The following is a 13,640-nucleotide window of genomic DNA, read 5'->3' on the forward strand; positions in this document are numbered from 1 at the left end:
GAGTGGCTGAAGTAGTAGAGCACCTGCCTAGCAAGTGTGAGGCCCTAAGTTCAAACCCCACCACCACCAAAAAAGAAAAAAAGAAAAAATAGAGATGCACCCACTAAAACCATGGCTTCAGGAGACTCCAAATGAGATTGTGAGAAAAGCTTCTAGTGCTCCCCTGGAGGTGAATAATGAGGTCAGGTACATAAAACACACAGCAGAGCACCTGGGACAAGAGTCTACGGCCACACCTGATGCTGAGGTAGAAACAGGAGCAGCAACAAAGAGTGCACCTTCCACTGGGACAAGCAGCTTCTCAACAGCATCATCAGTAGTTCTCACAACCCACTCTTATTTGTTAGCTGAGGCTGGAATGGGGAGTGAATGATGTGACCTTGACTACAAAAGCAGTGTTAAGAACAGATTGAAGCTATTTTAATTCCAATGGACCTCAATCACTAGTTTCTTGGGAAGAAAAACCTTTAAATCACATTGAGTTTCAATGTAATGGTTATGATTACTATTGTTCCTTCTAGTCATTTTCTGAAAACTAAAAAAGGCTATATTTTGCCTGGAAAAATGTTTAAATGTATGTTTAATTTTAAGAAAAAAAGATGCTTTAAAATAATTTAGTTTTTCTACTGAAACTAGATCCATGTTTATCACCCTATACCAATATTAACTCAAAATGGATCAAGAATCTTAATATCAGACCCCAAACTCTAAAACTGGTACAGGAAAGAGTAGAAAATACTTTGGAACTAATAGGTATAGGCAAGAACCTTCTCAATGGAACCCTAGCAGCTCAGCAACTAAGAGATAGCACAGATAAATGGGACTTCATAAAACTAAAAAGCTTCTGCTCAACAAAAGAAATGGTCTCTAAACTGAAGAGACCACCCGCAGAGTGGGAGAAGATATTTCCAGCTACATTTCAGACAAAGGACTGATAACCAGAATATATAGGGAACTCAAAAAACTAAATTCTCCCAAAATTAATGAACCAATAAAGAAATGGGCACGTGAACTAAACAGAACTTTCTCAAAAGAAGAAATTCAAATGGCCAAAAACACATGAAAAAATGGTCACCATCTCTAGCAATAAAGGAAATGCAAATTAAACCCACACTAAGATTCCACCTCACCCCTGTTAGAATAGCCATCATTAGCAACACCACTAACAACAGGTGTTGGTGAGGATGGGGTGGGGTGTGGGGGGAAGGAACCCCTCACTGCTGGTGGGAATGTAAACTAGTAAAACCACTCTGGAAAAAAATTTGGAGGCTTCTTAAAAATCTAAACATAGATCTACCATATGATTCACGAATACCACTCTTGGGGATATACCCAAAAGACTGTGACACAGGTTACTCCAGAGGCACCTGCACACCCATGTTTATTGCAGCACTATTCACAATAGCCAAGTTATAGAAACAGCCAAGATGCCCCACCACTGACAAATGGATTAAGAAAATGTGGTATTTATACACAATGGAATTTTTTGCAGCCACGAAGAAGAATGAAATATTATCATTCACAGGTAAATAGATGGAACTGAATAACATTATTCTGAGTGAGGTTAGCCTGGCCCAAAAGACCAAAAATCGTATGTTCTCCCTCATATGCGGACATTAGATCAAGGGCAAACACAACAAGGGGATTGGACTTTGAGCACATGATAAAGCGAGAGCACATAAGGGAGGTATGAGGATAGGTAAGACACCCAAAAAACTAGATAGCATTTGTTGCCCTCAACGCAAAAAAACTAATGCAGATACTTTAAAGTGACTGAGGCCAATAGGAGAAGGGGACCAGAACTAGAGAAAAGGTTAATTCAAGAAGAATTAACTTAGAAGGTAACACACATGTACAGAAAAGCAATGCAAGTCAACTCCCTGTATAGGTATCCTTATCTCAACTAGCAAAAACCCTTGGTCCTTTCTATTACTGCTTATACTCTCTCTTCAACAAAATTAGAGATAAGGGCAAAACAGTTTTGCCTGGTAGTGAGGGGCTGGGGGGGTAAGAGAAGGGACGGGGGGGAAGCGGGGAGAATTGACCCAAACATTGCATACACATATGAATAAAATAAAATAAAATAAATAAAAAGAATTTAGTTTTTGTAAAACTCCCAATCACATTTATTGGTTGTGAAAACCCATAAGAACAGTAAAATAAGCAATCTGAATAGGTTCTCCTATGTAGCAGGAATAGTCAGCCACCAATAAAAGTTATGTGTCTGCATTGTTAAAAATCAATCACTCTGCTCTACAGTGAGAGAAACAATATAAATCCATTTATTCTACTCTATTCAGTATTTTACAGAGCTCAGCTCCTTATTATAACATAAAATGTAATATCAAAACCAACTTTCTTTTATTTTTATTTATTTATTTTTGTTTCATTTTAGCAGTACAGTGGATTGAATTCAGTTGTACTTGGCTAGGCAAGCACTTTATCTCTTAAGCCACGCCTCAACCCCCCAAACCAATTTTCTTGTTGAAGCCTATAGTCAAAGTTTTAAATAACAAACCTTCAACAATAAAATGTTAGCAAAACAATACCCAATAGTTTTCTCTCCTGACAATACAGGTCCTCTCTTAGAATATGTTCATACTAAATCACATTCTAATAAATTGCCATAGCAATCTTGAAAGAGCACGGGAAGAGAGGTTAATGAGCATGGATTTTTCTACAAAAGGAAAACCTTTACCTCACTTATTCATCTGTCAAATATTTATCAAGGAAGAACTATTTGCTAGATGCTTGTGTAACAGAAAAGGTCCGTGACCTTAAGAAGCCCCAGTATGTGCAGGAGGTAAAGCAGGCTGACTGAAATGGATCTTTCTTAGTGCTGCCAACCAGGTGAGGTTCAGAGATCTGACCAGCTGCTACAGATGGCTCTCTGCCTTTATCATACCCCCTTCTCTCTATGGTGATTTATGACCATTCTTATTTTATTTTTGAGACAAGGTCTCACTATGTAGCTCAGGCTGTTCTTGAACTTGCAATCCTCTAGCCTCTGACTACTGGGATTACAGGTATGTACCATCATGCCTGGCTTTACAACTACTCTTGACTACCTGTGCTGCATGGGTGTTTGTTCAACTGTAGCAGTTGCTCTGCTTGCATGTGCATCCTGCTTCTATTCATTCTCTATACAAAACATTGTTTTTATTTTCATCAATAGAACATCAGGGCTAACTGAAGACAGACTGTCCTCTCCCATTCTCACCTCACCTTTCTAACTTTGGAATGGATAATATCCAGAAGAGTACTATGATGAAATTATTGAATATCTGTAAGTCAAGCATCAGATTACTTGCTAGTTTGAAATTCATTTTAGAACCTCAAAATTCCTTTTTCATCTTCCCACATAATAAGGCATTTACAGCTAACATTTAGATTCTTAAAGATTCCAAGGAAATTGATTCCAAAATAGATAAATAACTATAAGAAAGAAAGATCACCACTGTATTTTAAATGATGCTGGATTTGTAAAGTTTCCATTCTCTGATAAAAGGTAAAAATTTTGAGAATTAAATAAAACACTTAACACTAAAATAAGAATTTCTGGGTTACTACTATGCTATCAGATTGTATTTCTGTTTATGTCAAAAATTAAGTTCACCCAGTACCACAAAAAGATTCAGATGATAATTCCTGTCACTCTAATTAAAAGTGATGCTTAACACTAAAATCCAAAGGAAAATGACAATGTATAATACCTATTAGTTTGGAACATACACAAATATAGGCTTGAAACTGACATGCCCGGGGGTTTTAAAATAATCTGATATAATACTTTACCCTACTACTTCCATGATTATTCTATATTGCATATTTCTATTAGTAACAGTGCTTGAGAAGTTCAAGTTTACATTCCCCCCCTAAATGTGAACTACTTTTCCCTTCCTATCACACTGAAATAAATTACTTTGCCTCATTTCTTTTTTGAAGTTTTAGCAAGGATTTATTTTAGTATTAATAGGATAAAGTAGAGAGAAGTAGGGCTGGGAAGAGAAAGAGAAACATTTCTTGTTTCCCATGCAGGAAATGGGAGCAAAAACTCCTGCCTCATTTCTTTAGGAATGAAATTTTAGATCTGGCTAACATAAGCTCCACTCTAACAATAATTGTACTATGTAATTTTTAAAAACATAAGTTTCATTTTAGAAATTTTTTCATGTGGACATACGTCCCAGCAAATGTGTATCTCAGATATATGAACACATGTCCTGTTTGTTCCCCTACTATCACATTTCATGAATAAGCTTTTCTTATCATTACTTTTATTATTCCCTTTTTAAAAAACTAATTACCAAAATGTGTCTAATAACTTTCTCACACCCTGCAGTTCACCTGAAGGACTCAGACTCAAGTCAATACAACCTGAAGCTGACAAAAGGATCAAGCCCTATAAATATGTTTGTATTTGTCTTTCTCTGGCTGGTTTATTTTATTTAAAATGATGATCTCAAAAGACAAATATCACATGTTCTCTCATATGCAGAATTTAGGGGCTTTTTTGGGAGTAGAGGAGTACTGGAGTTTTGTTAGGTAGGCCTCCTACTGCTTGAGCTACACATGCAGCCCTTACTCTGGTTATTTTGGAGGAAAGTGTCATTTTTTGCCCAGGCTGGCCCGGACAGCAATTCTCATGTTTATGCTTCCCACCTTAACTGGGGTGACAGAAGTATGCTACCATGCCCAGCTCTTTTCCATTGAGGAGATGGGGTATCATGAACTTTTTCTGCCCAGGTTGACCTGCAATTATGATCATCCCCATCTCAACCTCCCAAACAGCTAGAATTAAGATGTGAGTCATGGAACAAGTCTTTAAAAATGAGTAACAGGAATGTAAAACAGGTCCTGTTTTGGTGTGGGTACTAGCGAGAGGGAAGAGGGTGAAAGAAAAGGAGAAGGATGGTGTGTGAATATGGCCAAAGTACTGTATACCCATGCACGAAAACAGAGCTATGAAACCTGCTGAAATTGTTTTAAGAAGGGAGCAGGATGAGCAGGAGGATACAGAGGGTGTAAATTTGACTGAGGTGAATGCATGTACATAAGTAGCACAGTGAAATCCCTTAGTACAAATAATGAATGCTAACAAAAAGAAAAAAATCAATGAATAAAAATAAATAGAAATAATATCTACACCTGAAACAGGAAAATAAAATTGCAATTATGTTGTCCCTTGCTGCAGCACTTTTTTTTAAAGTTTCATTTGTCAGAACTCATATGTTCAAGAATTAAAATATTTACATAGGTAAAATCTAGTAGAGACTTCATAGAGGGGAAAAAAAAAAAAGAGACATGTCTTGGCCAGGCCTAAAAATCATAGCTACTTGGGCGGTGGAGATGTACAGAATCACTGTTACATCCCTAGCCCAGCCAAAATCTGAATTTCAGTGCATTTAGTGTCTTGGCTTTTCCAATTAGTGATGTTCAACTTGTAATAGCTAATGGTCATAATTTATATTGGTTAAAACAGACACTACTGGTGAGGTGAGCCAACCTAGCAATGAAATGACATGTAGAAAGAGAGTGGAACAAGGAAAGATGGAAAGAATTTAGGTTCTTACCACAATGGGTTGCTAAAATAACATATTCTTCCTGAATATCAGATCCCTGAATAATTGTCATTTGTGCAGGTTATGGCTACAAAATTGAATGAAGCATAAAATATATGTTCCTGGCATACTGAGTATTTAAGTTAGACACTTGGAAAACAGCAGGTACAAAAATATCACTTGGACCTTAAAAACAGATGAAACTCCCATATGAAAGACACCCTCAGTATACCAGAAAGATACAACATCCTTATCCTTAAGTATGAGAAGTTGAAACCAAGAGAATTCTATACATACCTTATTGAAACAATTCTTATCTTTTAAGCCTCCTCACCTAATTTAGCTGCTTTTTCACAACTTATATTCTTTGTCTAGCCCTACATATAAACTAAAGACTCTAACTGCTTCTTTGGGTCTTCACTGCATTATGAGGGCTCCTATGCTATGTAAAACTTAGATCAAACTTTTCGCTTGACAATCTATCTTATCTCAGTTTAATTCTTGGGTTCAGATGGTACTGTAAGAGAAGAGAAGTGAAGTTTTTCTACCTATTCAATATTTACCTTATTAGAAATCACAACTGAGGAAAAAAAAATAAGATACAAGATCACACAAATCCAATATATCACATATATACTAGCCAAGAGAGTAAAAATACCATCACAGTTTTATAACTTCTTAGAAAACTCTGTGAAACATCTGTGGGAGAACAGGAATATAAAATGCAAATAACATCTTAGTATTATTAGAAAAGTAGTCTTGACATCATGGTCTTAAGGGCTCCCAGAGGATCTTGGACGTCATTTCGAAAACTTCTGTCTGAAGTTACTTTGTACTGACTTTTTAAGAATTTTTTGATCCTGTAGACACCACCCCACCACCCCCATCCTTAATACTGTCTGAGGGTTCCTATATACAGTTCTCAGTCCCTTCTTTATGTCAGATTTCCTTATCAGCCTTCTTTCATGTCCATACATGTTATTACATCTGCCCTGTAGGGTGCTGCCATTCAACCTTAATGTTTTACTCTTGGGTACCTGTGGTTGGATGTTGCAGAGATTTCAGGAGTTAGTTCATTAGCATTTAGAGGCAATAAAATGCCTTATAGATTGGTAGAGTAGAGGTTGTGTATGTGTGTCCTGTTTTGTAATTTTTTAAAAACTTGCTGTTATTATTACAAGTTTATTTAAAATTGTAGCTTTAAAACTACATCATTTCTTGAGGGGGTCAAAAAATAGAATTATTTGCTCTTGCTGAGCATAGTGATGCATGCCTGTAATCCCAGGGCTCAGGAGATGGTAATCAAGTTCAAGGCCAGCCTGCGATGAACACCCTGTCTCAAAAAACCCAGGAGAATTAATTCCTTCTGAAATTAACTTGAGCAACATAGTGGTATTCTCTAAGAAAGTATTATTTAATAAAGATTTGCCATTATAACACATCTAATTTTATTAAAACAACGAAAACTCCATTCCAAATCCTAATCAAATGCTATTCTTCAAACTCAACTGACAATTCTGAGAAAAGAAAACTAAACATAATATAAACATGTAGACCCTACGTAGTTACTCAGAGCCAACGAGGAAAACCTAATTATCTCCTTAATTTTCCCTTAAACTTTGCATATTACCTTTATTAATGTTCTAGATCTCTAAACACACTAATAAAAGGTTGCACATGGTGGCCCATGCTTGTATTTCAGCACTCAGAGGCTGAGCCAGGAGAGTCAAAAGTTTCAAGGGCCAGCTTGGCTTACATAATGAGTTCAAGTCCAATTTGAACTACATAGTGAGACCCTGTCTCACACACTCACAAAAAAAATAAAAATATCTGTTTTTCTCAAGAGTACAGATACAAGTAGTGTGAAAAGATCAAAAGCCTGATTAAAGGAAAAGAAAACTTCCCTAGTAACAGATACCATAGGCTATTATGAGTATAGTTTGGGAAAACAAGACAAAAATTTCTGGACCAGCTTGCCAACTGATTTTGAACTTGGGCACAGTGCCCTCTGATGGTTCTTCTGAGTAAGCACAAGAAAATAACCAAAACAAAATATGTTTCTCATATTCAGCTCTAAATTTTCTAAAATAAGTCAACTATTAAACCAGTTTCAAATTTATAATTAGGCATTTATATATTATGGCCCAAGTTTACAATAAGCATCTACTCCTCATTTGCACTAACCTAATTAGAGCCAAATGGCTCAAGGGCAGTTGTGGAATATCATGTTTTTTTGCCTTACCATCCTTTACCTGTTTTTTTTTACCCACCTGGTGCTGGGGATCCAACCCAGGGACTTTTTAATGTTAAGCAAGTGTTTGTTTACCCACTGAAGTACACCCACAGACCTACTATTTCTTTTTCAAACCTATGTAGAATAAAGCAAAAATAGTATACTTAATGGAGATCAAAATTATTTAAAGGTATCCAATAAACAGAGATGTGTGCTTACCTTTAGCACCAGACAGTAGTCTGTAGGTGCTTTGTATTTGTTCCGATAGTCCTGGCCATAATAAACATTGACATGATCCAGCTGGAGAAAGCACACCAGATCCCGAGAGACCTAAGATAAAAACACCCCAAAAACTGAATTAATAATTATATGCAAACAAGCAAATAATCATACCTGGCAATTGTTTTCAAAACTTTACTAAGTAGGTATTACTGCTATTTTTCAGAAGACATGACAATGTAACTAAAAAGGCAGTCAGTCCATTTTGCTTATTGCCTTACCATTCATAATGAACACTGACTTGTTTGGAAACTTTGGCATTTTAAAGATTACTTTAAATATAGTATGGTGTTTTAAATATAATAAAGTAGAGCACTCTACAAATACCAAGTAGTTCCGTGCTTATCATTCATATCTCAAAAATGGTGATTCTCAACTGAGAGTTTCCTCATCAGTTAAAGAGGGGCAACAATTTATGCTCACTGGAGTGTTCTAAGAATAGAGGATACTTTAAAATGCTTGAACTAGACCTGGACCTAAATAAGCACAGCAAAAAGCATTATTACTCAAGATTGAAATGGTCATAATCTTAAGGAAGTAATTGTCCCCAAACAAAAACCAATAAAATACTTTGGCAAGTGTCCCCAAAATAACACTTAAAACCATGATTTAAATTTGATAAGAGAATTGAGATCAGCTCAACTAGTGAACAGAAGTGAAAATGTTGAGTTTCCTCTTCTTTCAATAGGTTAGTAAACAAAACCATTTTTTTTTTTTTTGACAGAAGCCGAAACAACTGTATTCACGCATCTTCAGCTTTGGCTCCCAGCCGCCCCGGAAAGAGAGCAGCAGGTCAGTCACTGCCCCACCCCAGTCATCCAGAGCCCCCAACACATGCCCTCCAGTGTGGGGTCAACCCCAGGTGATCCCACAGGCCCACAAGGCTGGCTTTTGCAAAACCTTCTTCTGTGTGCCCCACGTGAGCTGAAGCAATAGCATATTCGCTACAAATTAAAAAATAAACAGCATAGTGAGGGAAGCTCAAAAGCCTACAGAAGGGACACACACCTTGGCTTTTCCTTTGGGAACATAGTAGATACCAGATGCTCTCAAAAGAAAGTAACGCTTTTTCCAAGACTTCTTGCCATCATCTTTCAACCAAAGGACTCCTTCAATTTCTGGTACAGTTACAGAACTTCCACAAAAACATTCCTAAAAAACAAGATGATTTGGAAAGATTTATGATTCATAGATTTTCAGAAAAAGTTGTGTCTACTTGAGGTGCATGACACTGTAATTAAGCCAAAACGGTTTTGTACTAAAACCATGCTAATTTTACCTGAATCAATAACTTTCTGTTTTAAACATACTATGAATTTATTTTGGAACTACTATGGCAATCCTAAAATGTTTAATAGGTAAAAAATGCCAGTCATAAATACAATAATAAGGTTTGCCTATGAACTTTTACTTAACATTGTTCTGAAGAAAAACTAACTTGAAACATCAATTGAGTTGCATATAACAGTATTTAACTGAACTTCTAAACAGGATCATTACACTAAATTTAATAAAAATGTCAGGTCTAGCATAACTATTAAACTTGATCTCTGTCCAAATCAACACATTAGATTAGCTGTCAAGCTAAAATAAACATGAATAGAGTTAAAAAGAAAGAGCAAAAAAAGTGAATGATTAATAACAGTTTAAAAAGTGTATCAATTATAGGACATTTGCTTTTTTCTTTAAAAAAAAAAAGTTTTTCTGGTGCTAGGAATGGAACCAATGGCTTCATTCATACTAGGCAATTATTCTACCACTGAGTAATATTCCCAGCCCCTCTGTTTAAAATATTTAATACCAGAGATGGACAAATATAAACAAACTCAAAATTCTAAATTCTATGTTTAGATAAAAATATAATCTATTAAAAATCATCATGTATTTTTTAAAGAAGAAAAATACTGTACACTAACACAGGGCATTTTAAGCCTAAATTAACTTCTTTTTCTTCAAAATACAGAAAAATCACAAATTATAAAGATTTTCTTAATTGTAGTTACCATCACTATGAAAAGCTCAGGGCTGATCTTTATTGTCCTAATTGCCTTGTTGGTAAGAGTTTGTGCAAGCTTTTAATATCTAACTTCTGTGATTTTAATTCTTTAAAATCAGCAAAAGCCAAAAATCTGAAACTGTTATGTTTAAATTTATCAGTCTGAAAAATAAGGAGATTTTCCAAAAATGATTATAATTTTAAAAAGCTACTTGAGTTATTACTAAGGCTTGAAATACTTTGTGAAGTCAATTATACTCAAATTTCTCCTTTAAAAAAGCAGATAAAAATGGCACAACCAGCCCTTCCTCCCACTTGGCAACCCCTAAAAACTTGCTATACCTTTTAGTTCACTAGAATATATCTTGTCAAAAAGAGTCATTTTTAAAAGGCCCCCCAGTGGGTACACAAGTTCCCATAGCTGAATTCTCTCGCTCATGCTATCAAAGAACATAGGCTTTTCCAGCTACACGTATGACTGTAAATATGGAGATCTGACACAGCGGACTTCAGAAGGTGCTTAATGTTTTAATTTTAAAACATGCAGACAAAAAAGAGAGGGGATCCATACCTCCAACAGCACCTCTTTATTTCTATCTGCCATCTCAGCTGTTTCCTTTTTCCCTAGAAGATAATTCTGGAAAAACAATGAAATAAAAATTAAAGGATAAATCTATTCTACTGTTTCCCTGGCACAGTGCATATATGATTTCTTTTAGAGAAATAGCAACTCTAGGTCAATTTTTGCCAGTGCAGAATAAGGGGACAACTCCTTTGAAAAGCTCCCTGGGCACCATCATTAAATCCTCAATACCAGCTCTTTCCTTGTCTAAACACTTGTTATGAATCACTCCATACACTTCCCTTCTCCAGATCCTCAGGTGACATTACATGCAGCTGGGATTAGCTAGTAAAAGCTACATTGAAAGTCCCTGAAAAGTTTACAACTATTACATACAACAAGTAAGGGAAATGTCCTTCCTGTCCTATATTTAGATGCTGGATCTGGCATGCTGATCCATTTGAAGAAAATTTATGCTTTGTTTTTTTAAGAAAAAATCCCAATTCTGTGAAACTATAATCTCATTTGCTTGGTTTGACTAAAACCTGAATTGTAATCATTATTAGTATAATTATTTTTCGTTTCCTACAAAAAGATCTGCTGACACTCCCAAGTATGTATTCTTCACTGAAAGATGTGTTACGATTAAGTCTGAAGGATAAGCTATTCAATATTTTTAACACTACTGCTATTTTTCTCATTACTACTTTTTATTGTGAAGTTCTATTTTTCCTCACTGATATTTATAAAATGTCTAGGTATTGGGAAAACTAACTCAAACATTATTGTGAAATAAGAAAAGCTGCTAAATAAATCAAATAGCATATATTAGAATGTGAACACATTTATAATCATGGTTATTCGGATTTAAAAAAAAAATCCAAACTGGGCACTGGTAGCTCACACCTGTAATCCATGCCTGTTATCACAGCTGTGTGGGAGGCTGAAATTGGAGAACTGTGATTCCAGGTCAGGCTGGGCAAAAAAGTTTACAATACTCCATGTCAACAGAAAAAAGCTGCGTGTGATGGTGCACACCTATCATCCCAGCTATGGCAGAACATGTAAAATAGGATGATCATGGTTCAGGTCAGCATGGGCAAAAAGCGAGACACAATCTCCAAAATAATTACAGCAAAAAGGGCTGTGTGGCTCAAGCAGTACAGTACCTGCCTACCAAGTGAAAAGCCCCGAATTAAAAGCTCAGTACTGCCAAAACAAACAAACAAATAAACAAAGTATTAACTCCAAATGGCTAAAGATAAGATTTTTTTTTTCCTGGTGAGATGAGAAACCCACCAAATTGCTGGGTTCAACACAGCTCTGCATTTACAGAGTGCAGAAACCTAGTAACTCCCTGGGGCTACTTCTGCTACCACAAGGATTCACCCCACCTGGGTCTGTGGGACTGGGAACCTCTCTGATGCCTGACACCTGGGTCTCAGCTTACTTTCCACCTCAGTAGTAGTAATTAATGCTTCCATGGGGTTTTGCAGCGGCAATGCTCTAGTCAGATGGTTGTCAGTCTTTTAACTCTATTAACTTAGCAGTAATAGAATAACAACATACATTTAAAAGAACCCATAAGTTATTCAGTCTTACCTGTGGGTTTTTGAAAAGTGCGTATTTTTCTATACGTTCCATAAATATAAGCTTGTTCTGGCTATCTCTTGTCCAATTGAGAAGATTTTCAACCAAGTTTTCATGGTCTTCAAAGATTCTCTCTGTCCCAGAATAGAATATCACTATTTCATTAGTATTTATCAGAATTGCATGAAATCTTGAGAGGTAATTCACATCAGGACTAGAGTATCTTAATCGGCCCTTACAAATTATCTGGTCTTCCCTCATTTTTCAAACATGGAAACATGCTGCCCTAGTGATGTGAAGTGACTTAACAAAGGTCACACAACTGATATAGAGAACAATTAGGATTAGAATCTAGGTCTTCTGACTTGTAGTACAACTCTCTTCAGCCTTTAGTTTTTTTCCATCCCATCCTTAAAAATACAACATTAGTTGCATTTTACTAATTTTGATAAGTATTTCCAATTGCATTTAGTTCTTAACATTAAAAAAACTGGCAAGATGATTTCTTCTCTGATCCAGAAACATTATTTAATTTTAAACATAGCTGTAGTTTTTAGTTTCCAAATTAGATATCAAAGATCATGTCCTTATATATTGAACATACATTGAAGAACCGTGTTCAAGATATTTATTCTTTGAAATTTGTTGATGTGTTTTATGTTTCTCCTGGAAGTTAAATGCTGGTTTTAAAAGACCAGTAACAATGCAAATAAATACAAGTCTTTAGGAAAAAGTATTTTGTTACCTTTAAAAAAAACCCTTAGCTTTAACAATTTTAAAATCTGAAGTGAAATGGAAATGACCTTTTCCTGAAAAAACTTTCCAAATACTCGAGGAAAAAAAATAATGTAAAAAAGTCAAATTATAAAAAGGCAAAGACCTGGTAATTTTAAAGAAAAAAATATAGATGTCTCAAAATGCTTCAATCAACATGAAAACCCTTTAGATTACATAGAAGTTAACTAGGAATTAAAGCAATGATATTACTTACCCATTTGTAACTCAGAAATGGTTTCTACAAGTGACCAGTCTAAACTGTAACCACAGTGGGATTTGTCCATCAGGTTATCCAGCACTTGTCTCACAGTTTGCCTCTCATCCACCATCATTGTTTTAGAACTATCATCAGACATGTGGACCCTAATCACCAGCTGTAACAAGTGAAAATGAAATTAAATGAAAACCAAAAATGACATTCTTTATAAAAGGATTTTTTCCAAAACTGAATAATATTTTGGTTAATGTCTTTAAATACACATTAAAACACAAATAATGATTTTAAAAGAGAAAGGTTACAATACCAATTAATCTAGCCAAATAAATTTAAAATCTTTTAAAATATATAATAATAGGTAAGATTATTATGCTACACCTATTCTGTTTTATACTCTTTCAGGAGAATTAGAACCAAAGGTATTC

At 35.4% G+C, this 13,640-nt stretch overlaps 1 protein-coding gene across 3 annotated transcripts in view; it reads right to left on the reverse strand.

The window, feature by feature from the left end:
- The window catches only part of Raph1 (Ras association (RalGDS/AF-6) and pleckstrin homology domains 1), a 186,086-nt gene that overhangs the window by 102,700 nt on the left and 69,746 nt on the right, over window positions 1-13,640 (reverse strand). For all 3 annotated transcript variants that reach the window (XM_074071466.1, XM_074071467.1, XM_020166710.2), the window contains exons 8-12: window positions 13,213-13,372; window positions 12,234-12,355; window positions 10,641-10,706; window positions 9,082-9,225; window positions 8,014-8,124 (exon numbers count right to left, since the gene is read on the reverse strand). In XM_074071466.1, the coding sequence (XP_073927567.1) occupies window positions 8,014-8,124; window positions 9,082-9,225; window positions 10,641-10,706; window positions 12,234-12,355; window positions 13,213-13,372 (603 nt within the window). The remainder of the gene's footprint in view (window positions 1-8,013; window positions 8,125-9,081; window positions 9,226-10,640; window positions 10,707-12,233; window positions 12,356-13,212; window positions 13,373-13,640) is intronic.

This window comes from Castor canadensis, chromosome 4 (genome assembly GCF_047511655.1).
Source record: "Castor canadensis chromosome 4, mCasCan1.hap1v2, whole genome shotgun sequence".
Taxonomy (NCBI): domain Eukaryota; kingdom Metazoa; phylum Chordata; class Mammalia; order Rodentia; family Castoridae; genus Castor; species Castor canadensis.